The sequence below is a fragment of the Erpetoichthys calabaricus genome, chromosome 17 (genome assembly GCF_900747795.2).
Source record: "Erpetoichthys calabaricus chromosome 17, fErpCal1.3, whole genome shotgun sequence".
Classification (NCBI taxonomy): domain Eukaryota; kingdom Metazoa; phylum Chordata; class Cladistia; order Polypteriformes; family Polypteridae; genus Erpetoichthys; species Erpetoichthys calabaricus.
In genome coordinates, this window is record NC_041410.2 from 54,760,470 (window position 1) to 54,783,158 (window position 22,689).

At 40.1% G+C, this 22,689-nt stretch overlaps 2 protein-coding genes across 2 annotated transcripts in view; one reads left to right on the plus strand and one right to left on the minus strand.

Annotated features, from left to right (window-relative positions):
- LOC127526109 (uncharacterized) overlaps positions 1-14,082 on the plus strand; it is a 416,670-nt gene extending 402,588 nt beyond the window's left edge. The window contains exon 2 of the mRNA XM_051920346.1: positions 13,422-14,082. Coding sequence (XP_051776306.1) covers positions 13,422-14,036 — 615 coding nt within the window. The 3' untranslated portion in view covers positions 14,037-14,082. The remainder of the gene's footprint in view (positions 1-13,421) is intronic.
- scaper (S-phase cyclin A-associated protein in the ER) overlaps positions 1-22,689 on the minus strand; it is a 720,649-nt gene that overhangs the window by 443,176 nt on the left and 254,784 nt on the right. Inside the window, 2 exon segments of the mRNA XM_051920308.1 lie at positions 18,968-19,123; positions 21,254-21,394. Of these exon segments, the coding sequence (XP_051776268.1) occupies positions 18,968-19,123; positions 21,254-21,394 (297 nt within the window).

Below are 22,689 nucleotides of genomic sequence, written 5' to 3' on the forward strand. Positions count from 1 at the left end.
CGTGGTCACACAGCATCAGTAGTGGGACTTGGACCCACAACCTCAGGGTTTGAAGTCCAAAGCCTTCACCACTGCATCACACTGCCTTGAGGTACTGGACATAATTACCGACTGAGTAACACTCTCACATAAAGGAATAGATTTTTCTTTTAACATATTTTTCCCTAATAGCCAATATTTTGAGTCTGGTCAAACAGCAGCCTTTAGAGATCACAACTAATCTATGAAATATCCAATTTGATACCAAGGTGTTGGACGTACTTATTTACCTACCCAGTAAAACTGTCACATATTAAGACGATGATGTGAGGATGGTTGATAAGTAATTATTTGATGGGGGTGTGTGCCAGAAGTAATAGAGCCATGAGGCAGGCAGGCGGTATTTGTGAAATAAAGCTAGCCTGGCCTTTTCATTATGTATTGGATTGCAAGGCTGCTGGATAATGTGGGCCATAAGAACAAACTCTGGAGAGACTGCCTCAAAACTTTCTGAAACATTTCCAGGAATTGCCCTGGATATATCTTCAGTGACCTTCTGAGTTTAGTAAGTTAGGTTAGAACTTAGCCTGTTAAAGATGTAATATGGTCAGAGAAATAGTGTTTGGAATTGTATGGGACATTGTCTTTGTTTACACTTAAGGTCCGATAAAGCAATCAGCTACAATATTAAAACTACCTGTCTAATATTGTGTAGGTCCAACGCAAGCTGCTAAACAGCTATGACCCGTCAAGGCATGGACTGCACAAGACTTCTGTAGGTACACAGTGGTATCTGGGACCAAGATGTTAGCAGCAGATCCTTTAAGCCCTGTAAGCTGTGAGGTGGGGTCCACATTGATCAGACTTGTTTTTCCAGGACAAACTACAGATCTGGGGAAAGTGGAGGCCAATTTACCATTCTGATATCTTTGTCATGCTCTTTAAACCAATGATGAACATGTATGTCAGTGTAACAGGGCACATTATCCTAATGAAAGATGCCACTGCCATCAGAAAATACCTTTGGCATGAAGGGGTGTACATGGTGTGCAACAACCCTTAGGTAGGTGTTACGTGTTAAAGTAACATCCACATGAATGCCAGGATTCAATGTTTTCTAGCAGAACATCACCCAGAGCATCACGCTGCCTCTGCCAGCTTGTTTTCTTCCCTTAGTGCATCCTGCTGACCTCTTTTCCACAATAAATTGGGAACACACAGCTGTCCACATGATCTAAAAGAAAATGTTATTTATCAGACTGGGTTGCCTTCTTCCATTGCAACATGGTCCATTTCTGATGGTCATATGCCTACTGTAGGTGCTTTCAGTAGTAGACAGGGGTCAGCATGGGCACCGTGATTGCCATGCAGCCCCATACAAAGCCAGATGTGATGCACGGTGTGTTCTGACACCTTTTCCTCACAGCCAGCATTACATTTGTCAGAAATTTGTGCTTCAGTAGTTCATCTGTAGATCACACCAAATTGGCTAGCCTTTGCTTCCTACACACATCAGTGAGCCTTGGGCACCCATGACCCTGTCATCAGTTCACAGGTTGTCCTTTCTTGGCCTGCTTTTGGCAGGTACTAACCACTGCAAACCAAGAACACCCCACAAGAATTACCATTTTGGATCCAGTCATCTAGCCATTAAAATCTGGCCCTTGTCAGTCACCCAGATCCTTGTGGTTGCCCATTTTTCTTGCTTACAGCACATCACTTTCAAAAACTAACGGTTCACTTGCTGCCTAATATACCCCAGCCCATGAGAGGTGCCATTGTAACAAGATAATCAATGTTATTCACTTTACCTGTCAGGGATTTAATGTAGTAGCTGATGAGTGAATATTGGATCGTGGACAAGTGAGTAAGACCAAACTGATTTCTCAGGCAAAGTGTGATAGCTATATCTTGTCTTTTTGATTATTTGCTACTTCACGATTTCCCATTATTATCTGCAACTTTCCTTGTATGTGTAGTTTATGAAATACATAACCATTTTTGATAAAGACTTTTTTTTGGGCATACTTAGTTTCAGGTTAGCACAAAGAATCATGTCACCATAATAATAATTTATTTCCAATTGTGAAGTGGATTTGTGGGTGACAATGCAGACAAATAGTTAAGTAAAATACAAGTACAACAACGTAAAACTCAAATTGATTATGGCGCTGTTTGTCATGCTTTAAAGGCTGACAAAAATGAGAAAGTTTAGCTTTTAAAAAATAGTCAGCCATATGGTCACTATGAATTTTAAATATAAATGTGTTTCCTAATAAATATTTTAATATTTATTGAGACTGGGAACACAGTGGGAAGTAGCAGAATTACAAAGTATAATTTATGCATGTACATATATCTTCCTGGGATAAATATTTTTTAATGTGTATTACAATATGCATTAGAACAATGGATCTTGTTTAAATTATGCATAAAGATACTTCCTTATCTTATTAAAGGAAGACTCCACCCAAAAATGACTTTTTTTAAATATGTTCCTCACAGGATTGTCTTTAGTAAAGAGGATTAATTATGTAAAAGTTGAGTCAATTAAGAATTGCCATTCATTAATTATGATTATTAATTCATTCATTGCCACATTATTTCACTTTTGCATGCTGATAAAATCAAGTTGCATCACTTTATTGTTTGTAAATAGAAACTTGAAAAAAAATTAACTTCTTTTAGTAGATAATAATTCTGCAAATGGATGATAACAACAGCTTTTCAGTATTTATGGGAGTTAATGACATGCTTTCATCATTTATTAAGCAAACAATGAGTAATTTCTACAAGATTCCTATAAAAATATGGCTGTATTTTACTCATATTACTTACAAGAAAATAATTTTAGGCAATTTTAAAGAAATCAGGCTTTATGAAAAGCTGCTTTAAGAAAATCCACATATACAGTACCAAGAAAAGCTTTTAATACCCTTTTTGTCTTACATACCACAATGAAGCTAAATTTTCACATATATGAAGAAGCTAGTGCAAACACCTTCTAGCGGGGGTACATAGTTTATAGTGATGTCAAATGTTAGTACTAAGTGCGTCTTAATTCCATTGTCCCGTTTGCTGTTTATGTGTGTGTCAGTGAATGCGATGATGGAAGGAGACCGCAACCCCAAACCTGGAAAGCACCTGTTCACTATTAAACAATTACAGCCGTCATAGGACTATTTAAGCAATCAGGAGAGAAGAGAACGAAGGAGAAGGAGAGGAGAAAGGAGACCATTTTTTCAACCACGGATTCAACTTACCTGCTGTTTTTTCACATCGCGCTTTCGCACCAGTTTGTTTTTCATTTTGCCGGACTGTCTTCCATCCCTCATCTGCAGAGACCCCGTGGTTGGAAAGTCATCCACCACACGTCAAGGAATCACGGTGAGGTTGCTCCAATTGCCGGGAAAATCAAACAACTCATTTATCTATAATTCAGTCATCCGTATTCAGGACAGTTTTTATAACCGGACTCAAATTCACGATCATTCATTCCACATATCATTCATTGTTGTTGTTCATTGTTTGTTATATGTTACAGGGAAAAGGGAGGGTTTGTTGTATTTATATATGGTGGTGTCACGTTGTTGCTGTGGTGGAGGGATATTTACATATGTATATATTTCTATTTTGCATTTGTCTTATTTCATTTAATATAATTAATCATTTAATTTTACATATCTGCTTTTGTGTGCTTATATTTACACCGTCAATTGTGGGGGAAAAGTTTAATTTGTTAGAGGTACGGCTTGATAGTTAGATTTAACCTCAGTAAATTATCCAGGCCACAGGTCTTGGAGGTGTAGCTGGTGGCTGGGTAAGGGGTCGGCCGTTACAACCTGATCATCTTTGCAGTCATTCCAACAACAACTGGTTGCTTTCTGCAGAAACATGCTGGCTCAATATTGAGGGTAGGGATAGATGTTGGTGACATGCCATTGGTGAGACTTGACTTTCTCCTTGCATTATCCTGATCATCACAGCTCCCAAAAAAGATCATAAAAAAGTTGAAAGAGTCTTTGAATTTGAAATTTGGAGTGATAAAACGTAGGTAAACACCTACATTATAAAACAGTATTTAATGAAGAGCAATGTCTTGTTAAGGTTTGTTTTGATGACTGATTTTATTAACTAAATTAATTCTGTTAATTTTCATACATTTGGTATCATCTAAATAAACATAAGAATTATCAGAACCACTAGATATGGAAATTAACAGCTAAAAAAAAGGTGGTTCAAAATATACATTTTAATGCTATATATAATATACATACACATACGCAGTGCATCCGGAAAGTATTCACAGTGCATCACTTTTTCCACATTTTGTTATGTTACAGCCTTATTCCAAAATGGATTCAATTCATTTTTTTCCTCAGAATTCTACACACAACACCCCATAATGACAATGTGAAAAAAGTTTACTTGAGGTTTTTGCAAATTTATTAAAAATAAAAAAACTGAGAAACCGCATGTACATAAGTATTCACAGCCTTTGCTCAATACTTTGTCGATGCACCTTTGGCAGCAATTACAGCCTCAAGTCTTTTTGAATATGATGCTACAAGCTTGGCACACCTATCCTTGGCCAGTTTCGCCCATTCCTCTTTGCAGCACCTCTCAAGCTCCATCAGGTTGGATGGGAAGCGTCGGTGCACAGCCATTTTAAGATCTCTCCAGAGATGTTCAATCGGATTCAAGTCTGGGCTCTGGCTGGGCCACTAAAGAACATTCACAGAGTTGTCCTGAAGCCACTCCTTTGATATCTTGGCTGTGGGCTTAGGGTCGTTGTCCTGCTGAAAGATGAACCATCGCCCCAGTCTGAGGTCAAGAGCGCTCTGGAGCAGGTTTTCATCCAGGATGTCTCTGTACATTGCTGCAGTCATCTTTCCCTTTATCCTGACTAGTCTCCCAGTCCCTGCCACTGAAAAACATCCCAACAGCATGATGCTGCCGCCACCACCATGCTTCACTGTGGGGATGGTATTGGCCTAGTGATGAGCGGTGCCTGGTTTCCTCCAAACGTGACGCCTGGCATTCACACCAAAGAGTTCAATCTTTGTCTCATCAGACCAGAGAATTTTCTTTCTCATGGTCTGAGAGTCCTTCAGGTGCCTTTTGGCAAACTCCAGGTGGGTTGCCATGTGCCTTTTACTAAGGAGTGGCTTCCGTCTGGCCACTCTACCATACAGGCCTGATTAGTGGATTGCTGCAGAGATGGTTGTCCTTCTGGAAGGTTCTCCTCTCTCCACAGAGGACCTCTGGAGCTCTGACAGAGTGACCATCGGGTTCTTGGTAAACTCCTTGACTAAGGCCCTTCTCCCCCGATCGCTCAGTTTAGATTGCTGGCCAGCTCTAGGAAGAGTCCTGGTGGTTTCGATCTTCTTCCACTTACAGATGATAGAGGCCACTGTGCTCATTGGGACCTTCAAAGCAGCAGAAATTTTTCTGTAACCTTCCCCAGATTTGTGCCTCAAGAAAATCCTGTCTCAGAGGTCTACAGACAATTCCTTTGACTTCATGCTTGGTTTGTGCTCTGACATGAACTGTCAACTGTGGGACCTTATATAGACAGGTGTGTGCCTTTCCAAATCATGTCCAATCAACTGAATTTACCACAGGTGGATTCCAATTAAGCTGCAGAAACATCTCAAAGATGATCAGGGGAAACAGGATACACCTGAGCTCAATTTTGAGCTTCATGGCAAAGGCTGTGAATACTTATGTACATGTGCTTTCTCGATTTTTTTATTTTTAATAAATTTGCAAAAATCTCAAGTAAACTTTTTTCACATTGTCATTATGGGGTGTTGTGTGTATAATTCTGAGGAAAAAAATTAATTTAATCCATTTTGGAATAAGGCTGTAACATAACAAAATGTGGAAAAAGTGATGCGCTGTGAATACTTTCTGGATGCACTGTGTATATTTTTTATATATATATATATATATATATATATATATATATATATATATATATATATATATATATAATTTAAATAAATAAATTATAAATAAATAAATAAAAAATAAATTTATTATTTAATAAATGTATTTATTTAATCTAATTTAAATAACCGATAGAGGAGAGAGCTCGAAGCAGTTATCTCGTCCGTCCGCGAGGTGGTAGACGAAGAACCCGGAAGGACCTCTCTGGTTGCCCACGATATTGTGACTGAACCTGGGGTCATCGTCCGAGAACGCCCTTATTGGCTTCCTGAGGCAAAGGAAGTGGAAGTGGAACTGGAAATCAAGCGCATGCTGGACCTAGGAGTCATATAGGAGAGTCATAGTCCCTGGTCCAGCCCAATTGTCTTGGTTTATAAGCCCGATGGGAGTTGGAGGTTTTGCAATGACTTCCGTCGACTTAATCAGGTCTCCCTTTTTGATGCTTATCCAATGCCTCGGGTGGACGACCTCCTCGAGAGGCTTGGTCAGGCTAAATATTTGACCACTCTTGACATGACTAAAGGGTATTGGCAGGTTCCTTTAACGGATTCCGCGTTTAGCACCCCTAGTGGGCACTGGCAGTATCGTGTCCTTCCATTCGGGTTACATGGGGCTCCTGCAACTTTCCAACGTCTGGTGGACAAAGTGCTCCGCCCCCATAACACGTATAGTGCTGCCTACCTGGATGACGTTGTCATCTATTCCAGCACCTGGAAGAAACACCTACAGAACGTCCGAGCAGTATTACGGACGCTAGGTGAAGCCAGTCTTCGAATCAATCCAAAGAAATGTTTCTTTGGATTGGAAGAAGCCAAATATTTGGGCTACCTGGTGGGTCATGGTAATGTGAAGCCGCAGTGCTCTAAAGTAGAAGCCATTTTGACATGGCCGGGTCATGGTAATGTGAAGCCGCAGTGCTCTAAAGTAGAAGCCATTTTGACATGGCCCCGTCCGCGAACCAAGCGGCAAGTCCAGGCATTTCTCGGCTTAGCAGGGTACTTCCGCCGGTTTGTACCACGCTTTTCGGAGAGAGCCGTGCCCTTGAGTAATTTAACAAAGAAGAGGGCCCCTAACATTGTGGTATGGACTGAGACAGACTTCAGTGACTTAAAAAGGGCCCTGACGTCAGCACCTGTTTTAAAGGCACCTGACTTTTCACTTCCCTTTGTCCTCCAGACGGACGCTTCGGACACAGGCCTTGGAGCCATGTTGAACCAAAGCGTCGATGGTGCTGAACACCCCGTCATGTTCCTGAGCCGGATATTGCTGAATCGCGAGACCAGATATGCAACGGTGGAAAGAGTAACTCTTGCGATTAAGTGGGCGATTACACAGTTGAGGTACTACCTCTTGGGGCGGGAGTTTACACTTGTCACGGATCATGCACCTTTACAGTGGATGGCCCTGCACAAGGAGTCTAACCCTCGAGTCACGAGGTGGTTTCTTGACTTACAACCTTATAAGTTTTCGGTCATTCATCGGAAGGGTTCTCTCCACGCCAACGCCGATGCTCTCTCCCGCGTTCACGACCTCTCGGTGCAGAACACCCGACCCGACAGGTCTGGGCTAAGGGGGGGGGGGCCCTGTCACACAAGACAACCAAAGGGCTTGAATACATGTAATTCCATGCCAGACCAGGGGGTGGCGAAGTGCACTGACTTTCCCTCTCGATCTTTTGCAGACCAGTCTAGGGAAATCCCGCCCGGCTCTGGGGCAGCCAATGACGTCCCTGCCGGTTCCGGTGCTGATGACATCACTTCCTTTGCTGGCCTTTACAGCTGCCATATTGCCTGAAGAAAATCAGTTCTGTTTTGGACTCTGTTGAATAAACATGTCGCTCTTTTTCAATCAGTTTTGCAGCCGGGAACTATTAAATGGGTGGCTGCCCCAAACCTTCGCAATGTCTCATGGTCGTTATTGCGACTATATATATATATATATATATATATATATATATATATATATATATATATATATATATATATATATATATATATATATATATATATATATATACACACACAGTGGTACCTTGGGATACGAGTGCCCCAAGGTACGAGTTTTTGAGATACGAGCCTTGTCACTAGGTCAATTTTTTGCCTTGAGTTACGAGCCAAAATTCGAAATACGAGCCATCAAAGAGCATTCCGAGGAACTGACGACAGAGGAGTTGACGGAACTACAGACGCGGCAACATACGTGGGTTGTGCAGGAGATCAGTATGGTGGAGGAAGTTATCTCTTAAAGTGAGATAAAGGAAGTATCTGCAATGTGGGGAAAAAGTTTCGAACTTTAAAGAAAAGAAACACCCTGAAAAAGTTACAACTGATCGTGTAGCGGCGCTATTTAATGACACTTGCCTAACACTTAACTTTATTGAAAAGAAACACCAGTTGCAACTGATCATGCAGTGGCGCTATTTAATGACACTTGCCTAACGCTTGACTTTTTTGAAAAGAAACACCAGTTGCAACTGATCATGCAGTGGCGCTATTTAATGACACTTGCCTAACGCTTGACTTTTTTGAATAGAAACACCAGTTGCAACTGATCATGCAGTGGCGCTATTTAATGACACTTGCCTAACGCGTGACTTTATTGAAAAGAAACACCAGTTGCAACTGATCGTGCAGTGGCGCTATTTAATGACACTTCTCTAACGCTTGACTTTATTGAAAAGAAACACCAGTTGCAACTGATCGAGCAGCGGTGCTATTTAATGACACTTGCCTAACTCATTTCAGAAACATTCTAAAGGGGAGGACTAAACAAATCTCCTTGGACAGGTTTCTACTGAAATGCCTTGAGAATGAAAGCGACGAAAGCATGGCAAAAAAGAAAGAAAATTAAGTTAAGCAAAAGTAAAGTGAAAGAAAAAAACATTACAATACGCTAATTGGCTTCGCCAACATCTGTTTATTTCTTTAGATTCTCTGTTATGTGTTAGGTTTTATTTTGTTTGCATACAATATTTGTTCATTTTAAATATATTTTTCTTATGTTGAAAACCTTTTTGGGGGGCTGGCACGAATTATTCTCATTTCAATGGGGAAAACTGATTTGCGATACGAGCATTTTGACTTACGAGCTCGGTCACGGAACGAATTAAACTTGTATCTCAAGGTATCACTATATATATATATATATATATATATATATATATATATATATATATATATATATATACATACACTAGGGGGCTCCGCCCCCTGCTCGCTTCGCTTGCCAACCCCTGTGTTTGGTTTACTGGATATACAATTTATTTTTTGTATATACTTAAATCACACAAGAAGTGCCGCAATGGGCTTTAACAGGCCCTGCCTCTTGACAGCCCCCCAAAAAAAAACCCTTGTAGGGAAAAAATGGAAGAAACCTAGGGAAAGGCAGTTCAAAGAGAGACCCCTTTCCAGGTAGGTTGGGCGTGCAGTGGGTGTCAAACAAGAAGGGGGTCAATACAATACAGTACAATACATAGAACAGAATAAATCCTCAATACAGTATAAAAATTCTAGAAGTACGGAATAGAATTTCACATTAGATGATATCACATAATATGATTTGGATTTGTTTTAAGTCCTGGAGACCTCATTCATCAAGCTGCCTCCCCCATTTTGCCATTCCACATCTGAAATAGCGCTAATCCGATGAAAGGGCCCCTCATTCCCACATCCCCATTCATCAGGGATGACTTTACCTTAGGCAGGCAATCTACAATTTAAAGAGATTGTTATCTTCTTGTGAATTATTACATATGCATTATTTTCACTTTTACTTTAAAACCTTATGTAAAAACAATACTTGTTTCTTTATTTCCTGCCCCGCGCATGGTTACATCTTTTTCTTCCCAGACGTACAATACTGCTCGTGTTGTGAAGAGTATTGCGGCTGAACATGCGCTAAGGATATGCCTTTGGATCATTTTCTGTCTTTTTGCTGCTTGCTAGCTGCCTCTTCTGCCTGTCGCATGTCCTTGTTTTAAGAGCTCGGAGCACATAATGCTTGCCTGCCAAAAGCAATCCAACAACTGCTAGCTTAGAGGTCTTTTGACTGATTTTAAATGATGGCTCACTGCCTGGTCTTACGTGACGTTGTAAAAGCAATACCTGTCTTTTATTTCTGGCCCCGGGCGTGGATGAATTCTTTCTTGCAGGATGTATAATGCTGCTCGCGTTTCGGAGGGTGGGGGGTAGCTGCTCTCACGCTCCCCTTCAATCTTTTTAAAGCCTGTACAGCAGCTGTCCTTTTTGCTATGGCCCTGGAACAATCTCTTGGCACCAAGTCTCATGTTTACGGTCCCCACAAGATGCACCTTGGCAAGTCTCCCTGGTCTCGCGGGTCTTTAAAATGTCTTTCAAGGTGATCACGTATCGTAGCCTTTCATTTGCTTTCCATTCCAGGATTTCCTTTTATATATGTTTATGTTTTATATATATAAACAAAAGTCAGACAGAAATTGTGGATCACTATCTGTCACAATAGTTATACGAAAGTCATATGGTCAAAAAACTGCAGAAACAAAAGTTTGTTCAGGATATAAAACGGAGGAGAATTTCAACCCTGAACCACAAAGGACTGCTAAGATGGCAATTTGGGCGAAGAACAGGGAGAGTCCGATATCACTATCTATGCTTATCAAAACAGATGCACTGAACCAACAGTAAAACAACAACAACATTATTCAAAAACAAATGTGATCCATCTTCATGGATGGAGGTGTAAGTGATGTAGCCACTTATGTACAAGGTGTCCCGTTGGTGGGACGGCACCATATTTCAGAGTTGTTTGTGTATGTTGCAATAAACTCTAAAATTAATCAAAAGCAATACTGGCATTTTTACATACCCAAGGGTATCTTCTTTTAAATAAATTAAATTAAGTTTCCACATTGTCTATGCTCATTAATACAATTTGAAAATATATATGCCAAGGTGAGCAGTGCATCACAGCTGAGTGAATCTGCTTTTATTAAAGATCCCACCTGTGTTGAGCCACATACAATGAAAGGCTCATCATCATTGCATAGCTGATGTTCAGAGCATTTCAATGACATATAATTGTCTATGACTGGTAATTTATCTTACATGTCATAGCTGTATGTACAGCCCCAAATCAGAAAAAGTTGGGACGGTATGGAAAATGCAAACTTAAATAAATAAAAAAAAAAAAAAAAAAGAAGCAGTGATTCTTAAATTTACTTTAACTTTTATTTGATTGCAGACAATATGCAACCAGGATATTTTATGTTTTGTCTGGTCAACCTAAATTCATTTGTTAATTATATATCCATTTCTGCATTTCAGGCCTGGAACACATTCCAAAAAAAGTTGGGACAGAGGCAAATTAGGTCCAGCAATGATTTGGCTATTTTTCTCTGTTTGTTTGTGTTGTTCCAATGCACAAAAAAGGAAATAAACACGTGTATACCAAAACATTTGTAATTGCAACAATTTTCTGGGAGAAATGGTGCATTTTCAAGGAAAATTCCAGGGGTGCCGATAATTTCTGCCATGACTGTATTTTTTATCCCGTTTTTAATTGCGCCTGTGTGTGCATAGAATGGGAGAAGAAAACAAGAATTACAAACAAGAAATAAAATCAAAGGGGTGGGGAAAGTTGAAACAACAGCTTGGTGAAGTGAGCACAATTAGAAATGGGATTAAAAAAAACCTTCACAGTTCTGTCATTCCCTTCAGAGGACAGGGTTTGGAGTCATGCTTACATCCCAGCGACATCCACCTGGTCCCCAAAAGTGGTGGCTGTCTGGTGTCTAAGACTAGCTGTTGGACTGCAAGTAAATGAATTGTCACTTCCCCCTTAACTCAGCACTGAAAGAAGCTGGTATGCAATGCAAAAGAAAAACAACAAGAAAATAAATAAATATACACCTTCTTGTGATCCCAGCCAGCCAATATGTTCAACTCCCCATCTCTGTACAGCCTGGTTCACTGTCACCTGCCAAATCAGTACGCAATGTTGGGGTGATGACTGATGAACAGCTATTTTTTCTAACCACATTTCTACGGTTCATAGTTCATGCGGGTTCACGCTGCAGAACATCTGCAAGATCAGACCTTACCTGACAGATTATGAAAACTAGTCCAGGCTTTGGTCTTGTAATGTCTGGACTACTGCAACTCCCTTCTGGCAGGAGTACCCACAAAGCTATTAATCAGCTGCAGATGGTCCAGAATGCAGCTGCCTATCTTGTATTTAATCAGCCAAGACATGCACATGTCACTCCTCTCCTCAGGTCACTACATTGGCTCCCTGTAGCAACATGCAATAAGTTCAAGTCCCTGATGCTTACCTACAGAGTAGTCACTGGATCAGCATCTCAGTATATGGAGACACTCAGGTCTGCCAGTGAACAGCATCTTTTGATGCCGTGTCTGTGTGGTATCAAGTCTCAATCCAAACTCTTTTCCTGTGTAGCTCTAGTTGATGGATTGATGCTACCCACTTCCATCCTCACTGTATTTAAGAAGCAATTAAAAACACATCTGTTCTGTGAAAATCTGTCTAGCTGACTGGAAAAAACTTTGCTCTGTGATATTTTATACTGTTGGTTAATTTATGAGATTAACTTTATTTGCTTTATTGATTGCAACCTGGGATTGTAAATTTATTAGTTATTACATCTTTTCACTTGTGACAATCAACTTTTGTTACCTGTCCTACTACACTTGCTGAACAAAGAAGCCCTACCCTAATGTTTCTTGATTATGTTTACCTCCTTTGTAAGCCACTTTGGATAAATCTGTCTGCCAAGCAAATAAATGTAAATGTAAATGTAAATAAATAAAGAAAAACACACTAAACTTCTGTGGGTTAACTGCAACAGAAGGGAGGAGAAGATGTGGGAATTGCAGCATAAAAATCCTACTCTATTGTACAAAATGTATGGTTTCTCTGTGACTACTGGTAAACAGAAATTGATTTAAGGGGTGGCATTAAACCTGATGTTAAAAGTTTTTTTTTTAAAAAAATAAAGATATATTTGCTTTGATAGATTGTTTAGGTGTAAGAGACTAAATGTTTCCAAAAAAGGGACAAAATGTTTCCAAGAAGGGGGTAACATAATGCCAAACATTTGCAATGCGATGGAATATAACATCTAAACTTGGGACAGTGATAGCCAGGGTTGTGCATTATACAATTTTTTGGTTATGTACTGTAAAATCCAGTTTTTTGGAGAGAAATCCCTAAAACCCTCAATCTACATGCTTCCATTAGGTCAGATTATCTCGGGACATAACGTGAGCTATCACAGCTATGCTGATGACACACAGCTGTATTTATCAATAGCACCTGATGACCCCGAATCTCTTGGTTCGCTAACACAATGTCTAACCTGTATCTCAGAATGGATGAATAGTAACTTTCTTAAATTAAATAAAGAGAAAACCGAAATCTTAGTGATTGGCAATAATGGATACAATGAGGCTATTAGAAATAAACTGGATGCATTAGGATTAAAAGTCAAAACGGAGGTAAAAAGTTTAGGGGTAACCGTTGATTGTAATCTGAATTTTAAATCGCATATTAATCAGATCACTAGGACAGCATTTTTTCACCTAAGAAACATAGCAAAAGTTAGACCTCTTATATCATCGAAAGATGCAGAGAAATTAGTTCATGCGTTTGTTTTCAGTCGGCTAGATTACTGTAACGCACTCCTCACAGGACTACCCAAAAAAGACATCAATCGTTTGCAATTAGTGCAGAATGCAGCTGCTAGAATCCTTACCAGGAAAAGAAAATCCGAACACATTTCTCCAGTTTTGATGTCACTACGCTGGTTAACTGTGTCATTCAGGATTGACTTTAAAATTCTGCTTATGGTTTATAAAGCCTTAAATAATCTCGCCCCGTCTTATATATCGGAATGTCTGACACCTTATATTCCAAATCGTAACCTCAGATCCTCAACTGAGTGTCTCCTTAGAATTCCAAGAGCAAAACTTAAAAGAAGTGGTGAGGCGGCCTTCTGCTGTTATGCACCTAAAATCTGGAATAGCCTGCCAGTAGGAATTCGCCAGGCTAATACAGTGGAGCACTTTAAAAAACTACTGAAAACACATTATTTTAACATGGCCTTCTCATAACTTCACTGTAATTTAATCCTGATACTCTGTATATACAATTCATTATAATAACTATTCATTCAAAATCTGTACTAACCCCTACTCTCCCTTCTGTTTCCTTTTCCGGTGTCCTGTTGGTGGTGGCACCATCTACCCAAAGCACCATGATGATCCAACAATGATGGATGGTTTAAAAGCCAGAAGTCTGTATGACCATCAGCATCAAGTGACTCCGTGAAAACCCGAACTACAAAGAGGACTATTTCATTTATGTTAGGTAGAATGCCCAGAGGGGACTGGGCGGTCTCGTGGCCTGGAACCCCTACAGATTTTATTTTTTTCTCCAGGCTTCTGGAGTTTTTTTTTTTGTTTTTTCTGTCCACCTTGGCCTTCGGACCTTACTCCTTTCTATGTTAACTAATGTTGTCTTATTTTAATTTCTTATTTTGTCTTTTATTCATTATGTAAAGCACTTTGAGCTACTTTTTGTATGAAAATGTGCTATATAAATAAATGTTGTTGTTGTTGTAAAGTGTCCAGTTCTTCTGTGTTTTATTTAGATTACATTGGTGTAAACAAAGGTTTTTTAATCATATAAATACTTACTTTGAAACATCTAGAGTGTTATACTCACTACATTTCACCCATATGCAACTCTTTTATTATATAAGCAGAATTATAGCTGTTTACAAATGGGTATGTAAATTACACACAATAATGCCAAAAACCATTTAGTGCATAAAGGTTCACACAGTGACATGAATCTCACACTGGGATGATCCATAGACCTCTCCTTTAGTAATAGGAGAAGACTGTCCTTTTCCTTAAGGCAGCACAAGATAACTTTGGGAGTCATACGGCCAGAACCATCTGATATGTGGAAGTGCAAGCCTTTCTTAAAAAATTAAGCTCATCAGTATCCTCCAGCATCATATACTTTACTAAGAAATGGTGGGTGTGGAAGCCAAAAGCAGATATCAAATAAATATTTATATATACATACATATACATAGGCGCTGTGAAAGATGACAAACAGGCAGGGTTAAGAACCAGTGAGTCAAAAATCACTATCACTCATGCCCAAAATATTACCCAAGATCAAAAGTCAGAAAACCAAACACAAAATATTCTTATCTGCCTATTAGCCTTTCCCCACCAAATTAATCCTGAATTTATTTCTTCTAGTCTTTTACCCATGTACTTGGATGCTGGCTAATCTGCGCCTGCCTCTTATGCAGTTGCGGCAATTATGACATCACAGGCAGCACTGCTGCTCTTGGAAGAGAATATTGAAAATACAAAATTATTGCATGATCACATCACCAAAATAATGATAAAAAACATAATAAATGTGCAAAAATACCAACAGAATTGCATTTAGGGGTTACAAAATCTAAGATTTAAAATAAGGGGCACATTAGTGCAAAGTCTACTTTCAGTCAGCTCATATATCCAAGCTAAGGGATACAAAACCAGAAAATCAGAGAGGATATCTTCTTCTGTCTGGTGCTCCCGTTAGGGGTCGCCTCAGCGGATCATCTTCTTCCATATCTTTCTGTCCTCTGCATCTTGCTCTGTTATACCCATCACCTGCATGTCCTCTCTCACCACATCCATAAACCTTCTCTTGGGCCTTCCTCTTTTTCTCTTGCCTGGCAGCTCTATCCTTAGCATCCTTCTCCCAATATACTCAGCATCTCTCCTCTGCACATGTACAAACCAACGCAATCTCGCCTCTCTGACTTTGTCTCCCAGCCGTCCAACTTAAGCTGACCCTCTAATGTACTCCTTTCTAATCCTGTCCATCCTCTTCACCCCAATGCAAATCTTACCATCTTTAACTCTGCCACCTCCAGCTCTGTCTCCTGCTTTCTGGTCAGTGCCACCGTCTCCAACCCATATAACATAGCCGGTCTCACTACTGTCCTGTAGACCTTCCCTTTCACTCTTGCTGATACCCGTCTGTCACAAATCACTCCTAACACTCTTCTCTACCCATTCCACCCTGCCTGCATTCTCTTTTTCACCTCTCTTTCGCAATCCCCATTACTCTGTACTGTTGATCCCAAGTATTTAAACTCATCCACCTTCGCCAACTCTACTACTTGCATCCTCACCACTCCACTGACCTCCCTCTCATTTACACACATGTATTCTGTCTTGTTCCTACTGACCTTCACTCTTCTCCTCTCTAGAGCATATCTCCACCTCTCCAGGGTCTCCTCAACCAGCTCACTACTATCGTTACAGATAACAATGTCATCAGCAAACATCATAGTCCACGGGACTCCTGTCTAATCTCGTCTGTCAACCTGTCCATCACCATTGCAAATAAAAAAAGGGCTCAGAGCCGATCCCTGATGTAATCCCACCTCCACCTTGAATGCATCCGTCGCTCCTACCACAGACCTCACCACAGTCACACCTCCCTCGTACATATCCTGTACAACTCTTACATACTTCTCTGCCACTCCCGACTTCCTTATATAATACCACAGCTCCTCTCGAGGCACCCTGTCATATGCTTTCTCCAGGTCCACAAAGATGCAATGCAACTCCTTCTGGCCTTCTGTATACTTCTCCATTAACACCATCAGAAGGCAAGATCATCTGTGGTGCTCTTTCTTGTCATGAAACCATACTGCTGCTCACTAACCATCACCTCACTTTTTAACCTAGCTTCCACTACTCTTTTCCATAACTTCATGCTGTGGCTCATCAGTTTTATCCCCCTGTAGTTACTACAGTCATGCACACCCCCTTGATTCTTAAATATTGGCACCAGTACACTTTTTCCCCACTCCTCAAGCATCCTCTCATTTTCCAAGATTCCATTAAACAATCTGGTTAAAAACTCCACTGCCATCTCTCCTAAGCACCTCCATGCTTCCACAGGTATGTCATCTATACCAACGGCGTTTCCATTCTTCATCCTCTCCATAGCTGTCCTTACTTCCTCCTTGCTAATCCGTTGCACTTCCTGATTCACTATCTCCACATCATCCAACCTCTTCTCTCTCTCGTTCTCTTCATTCATCAGCCTCTCAAAGTGCTCGTTCCAGCTGCTCAACACACTCTCCTTGCTTGTGAGTACGTTTCCATCTTTATCCTTTATTACCCTAACCTGCTGCACATTTTTCCCAGCTCTGTCCCTCTGTCTAGTCAATCGGTACAGGTCCATTTCTCCCCTACTTAGTGTCCAACCTCTCATACAACTCATCACACGCCTTTTCTTTAGCCTTCGCCACCTCTCTCTTCACCTTGCGCCTTATCTCCTTGTACTCTTGTCTACTTTCTGCATCTCTCTGACTACCCCGCTTCTTCTTTGCCATCCTCTTCCTCTGTATACTCTCCTGTACTTCCCCATTCCACCACCAGGTTTCCTTTTCCTCTTTCCTCTGTCCAGATGTCATGCCAAGCACCCTTCTTGCTGTCACCCTTACTACATCTGCTGTAGTTTCCCAACTGTTTGGTAACTCTTCACTACCACCCAGTGCCTGTCCCACCTCCTCCCTAAACTCAACCTTGCAGTCTTCCTTTTTCAACTTCCACCATTTGATCCTTGGCTCTGCCCTCACTCTCTTCCTCTTCTTGATCTCCAACATCACCCTACAGACCACCATCCTATGCTGCTTAACTACACTTTCCCCTGCCACTACTTTGCAGTTTTCAATCTCCTTCAGATCATCTCTTCTGCATAGGGTGTAATCTACCTGTGTGCATCTTCCTCCACTCTTGTACGTAACCCATTGTTCCTCCCTCTTCTTAAAATACGTATTCACCACAGCCATGTCCATCCTTTTGGCAAAATCCACTATCCTCTAACCTTCTTCATTCCTCTCCTTGACACCATACCTACCCATCACCTCCTCATCTCCTCTGTTTCCTTCACCAACATGTCTACTGAAATCCGCTCCAATCACCAATTTCTGTCCCTTGGATACACAGTTCCTCACTTCATCCAACTCACTCCAGAAATCTTCTTTCTCATCCATTGCACACCCAACTTGCAGGGCATATGCACTAACAGTATTCACTATCACACCTCCAATTTCCAGCTTCATAATAATCGTTTTGTCAGACAATCTTTTCACCTCCAAAACACTCTTGACATACTGTTCCTTCAGAATAACCCCATACTCCATTTCTACTCCCATTACACCATGATAGAACAATTTGAATCCACCTCCGATCCACCTGGCCTTACTCCCCTTCTGTTTAGTCTCTTGCACGCACAATATATCAACCTTCCTTCTCTCCATTATATCTGCTCTTTACCCTTACCAGTCATACTGCCAACATTCAAAGTTCCTACCCTCAGTTCCATTCTCTTTACTTTCCTCCTCTCCTCTTGTCTCTGGACACGTCATCCCCCTCTTGTTCTCCTTCTTAGGCCAACAGTAGCCCAATTTCTGCAGCACCCTGTTGGCTAACAGTACTGGTGGCGGTCGTTGTTAACCTGGGGCTCGACCAATCCAGTATGGAAATTTGTATTGTTGTCCGCATATTGATTTGGCAAAATTTTACACCGGATGCACTTTCTGCGGCTACAGAGTACTGGTTTATTTTGGATGTGGCTACAGAGTACTGGTTTATTTTTTTCTTTACTGTTTAATACCTCTGTTTGCTAATCTATTCCGATGTTTTGGTTTAACAAACCATTAATTGTGATATAATTTGTGAAGTTCCCTTAACATTTTATTTTGGGTTAGTGCAAACCTTTGTGGCATTCCTTATTACATCTTTTAGAAGGCTCCTTAAGGATGGTAATCTTGTTGCCCTTTGCTAGGTAGAGTTTTATTTATACAATTGCATCTAATTTCAAAGGCTCATTTATTAATACATTCACACCGCATTAGCTGTGTTGCTTTAACATCTTCTTGATTTATAACTTGAATGCAAAACTTTTATACAGTACAGTGTGTTTGGTGGTGCTTTGTGTAATGCCTTACCTGAACAGCCTCATCCCGTGCTTGCTTTTCTTCTTGTCGTCTTTGACGTTCCTCCTGCAGTTCATTCAGTCTTTGTTCATATTCTTTCAGCTTGGCAAGAACATCGTGTCTTTTGTTCTGTGCTTCAAGTGTATTGATAAAGGCAATCTCATTTACCTGTAGACATTAAAAACTAGTAACTAAATCTGAAAAATAACCATGTGGCGAAAAACAAACATCTACTCAAAAATAATGTTATTGCAAGCCTAAAAAAAAAAAAAAAGTATTTCAAATAATGATTGGAAATTTCATAACAAAAGCTAATGTAAGTGACATTACCAACATTTGAAAAGTATGCGGGGATACCAGTTAGGCATTGAAAATGAAATTTTTGTGCTCTGTCTATTGTGGTGCCCGGCGGGCGTTCGTGCCCGGCTGGGACGCCCAAGAGGACCGGAGGAGGGCTTGTGGATCCTCTGGAACACGAGGGGGCGTCCTCCCTGGTTGCTGTGGGGACCACGGGTACAGAGCTTGGAAGCTCAACCCTGTAGGGGCCCTTAGTCACCGCCAGGGGGCGTCCCAATGCCTTGGGAGTGTTGGACCTCAGTACTTCCGCCACACCGGGAAGTGCTGGGGGGGAAGAGTATTGGGGACACCTGGAGGGCTTCCAGTTTCACCGCTGGAGCTTCCGCCACACAGGGGTGTGGCTACAAGGCCTCAGGATGCAGCTGAAGCCCTTCCAGGTTGAATAAAAGGGGCCGCCTCCCTCCAGTCATGGGCAAGAGTCGGGTGGAAGAGGACGAAGCTTGGTGGAGAGGAGTGGAGGCGGACCAGAGACAGTTAAGGCATTGTGTTGTGGCCAGGAATTAAAGGGGTGATTGGTGCTGAGGCACTGGGATTGTGCACTTGACCATTGTAAATAATGTATAATAAACTCGTGTGTGGTGATAACACCATGTCTACCTGTCTGTGTCCGGGCTGTTCCCCACACTATATAGTTATCAAAATAATTAATTGGCTGTCTCTGTAGTGCAGTAAACACTCACAAAATTAAATGCCTAACTTAAACAAATGATTGCTGTGGTGTTTTGACACACTTTATGTATAGCATTTCAGAATAAACAGCAAGTGCTGATGCTTGGGTAAAACACCATTTATTTAGCAATATCGCTTATTGTATAAATGTGCAACTGTTGAGAAATAACCATAGATGCTGGGATGCAACTCAGAAAAGATAAGAGACGTTTTTACTCTACAGTAATTGGAGGGGTTTGGGGAGATTCCACTGCATTCAGAGATGTACCAGTTTCAGAAGATAATATCTTGAAATTAATCCAAACAAAACACATTTCTCTTTTCAAATATCTAATGTAATTAATAACACATAATACCTTTTTCTAAAATCAAAAGAAGAAAAAAGAACATACAAGGCTCTTAGTTCATTAACTGTTTTACAGTATATATAAAATACTAAGCCAGAAATATACACGACAAAATGAAACCATGATGTAAAGACTTAAGATAGACGCCAAATTTTCTGCTCTGCTAACCAACTAGAGCCCACTCATAGCCAGGATTTTTCAGCTCAATGATTTTCAAACATAAAAGGAATTAGAACAGACTTGGTCTGTGTAATAAGAAGGTTTGCAATTCTACTCCATTCATATATATTTCCTCCTTACACCACAAAGAAATATAAGCATCACAAAACATTTTAATTCAAGTCCTCAATACTTATCCCTGCGAAGAGGAGCTGAAAGGTAAAGCTGAATGCACAGGAAGAAAGAAATATTGTGAAACTAGCAATCATCATAGGAAATCTAAACATAAACACAATTGTATGATTAATCCTGAATGTAGACTAAAAAACAAGAATAAGTATTTTTATAGAATAAACAAAATTTAAATACGTTAACTCCAAATGTTTTATGTACTTTACTTTTTTCTTCTTTTTCTGATGAGTATGGTAAAGATCAAACTATCAACAGAAATTATACAGTAATTACTGTGAAGCTGGTAAAAGGAATTTCCCATCATTAATAAAGTTTAAATTGTCAGACCACCCAGTGGGCTTAAGAATCAAATAGCAACAAAATCTTTAACATAGTTGCATTATGTCTTAAGTTGACATCAAGCAACCAAATTCTGAACCACACACATTAAAAGAATGACTACCATGTGACATGGAACAAATAGATACTACTGCAATCACAAATAGAACAGCAATGTTAAAGAGTAGATTGTCAATGCCCTTTTGTGTTGAGAAAAAGCTTGAATATGGCATGCACACATTCCCATCCTTCTTACCTTTGCTTCTTCTTCTTGAGCCTTTTTAACAATAGCCTGAAGCTGTAGCTCTCGTTTGAATTCAGCATGTAGTAGCTTCTCCTCCATCATTCTGCGTCTTTGATCCAGCAGTTCTTCCTTCCATTTCCTAACCTCTTTCTCCTAAAGAAATAAGGGAAAAAAACTTTCTAATAAATGTTTTAAAAGGTTACACTTCAGGATCTGGCAAATTTAACCAAACTGTTGCACCCAGGTCAGTAACTATTTTTTCTGTAGATTTTAAGAATTACTTAATACAAATCAGGCTTTCCATGCTACTAGGGATGCTCCAATCAGGTTTTAAGACCAATACCTATAACCGATTTCATGTTATTTGATTGGTCAATTTTGTTTGTCCTTCATCCCTTTAAAATATCTTTTCACTAAGCTCCTGCATAATCAGACGCAGGGACTGTGTCTTAATGTATGGGCACAATGCACATTGGCCGAAGAAGCACAGGAATCCACAATGTTTTCATATCTATGTATGTCTCTATTTTACTATCAATAAAGGACAACCCAGCTCACTACTTGGCACAGGGGCCTGTGATGCTGTTAGGACAGCCTTGGTCCAGATGCATAAAAGCTTTATGTCGTGTATTGATGTGTATTTTTAAAATTAAACTACAGAGTTTAATGTTAGAGGTGTTTTACTATTAACAAAATGAAAATGTGTAGGTTTATTGTTCAGTGACAATAAAAATGCTAAAAATAAAGTGTCCTTAAATTATGTGCTTTAACTAACAAAATATGTACAAAAATATGTATCAATCATACATGTGCCATAAAAGAAAATAAAGTTCTTCTTGAAAGAAAGCTGAATTAAAAAAAAAGTTTTCACCATTTCTCTAAAAAATTATATACATACATACATATATACATATATATATTTATATTTTCATTGCATTCGTAGTCTGAGTGTCAATTTCCTGAATTGTGTGGGTGGTTACCTACCAGGTAACGTTTGTGGTTGGTCTGCCATTCGGCAAACATCCACCACGGTGCCCTCTTTCAGTTGCGAGAAGCAGATCATGGAATGCTGCATAGTTTACTGTCAAATAAAGCAAAGAGTACGCAACATGTTTATTTGACAGCCGGTAGGTCTGGTCAAACCACATGCCGTGGCACAGCGTAAAGGGGCTTTGTCTCTGATGTCCAAGGTTCAATTCCCCGAGAGGGGAGCAGTACAGTGTGTACGCCTGATGAGCCCAAATGAGGGCGAAACATGTGTAGCGTACTCTTTGCTTTATTTGACAGTAAACTATGCAACATATACATACATATATATACACATACATACATACATATACATACATATATACAGTACTGTGCAAAAGTTTTAGGCAGGTGTGAAAAAATGCTGTAAACAAAGAATGCTTTCAGAAATATAAAAAAAGATTGTTTATTGTTATCAATTT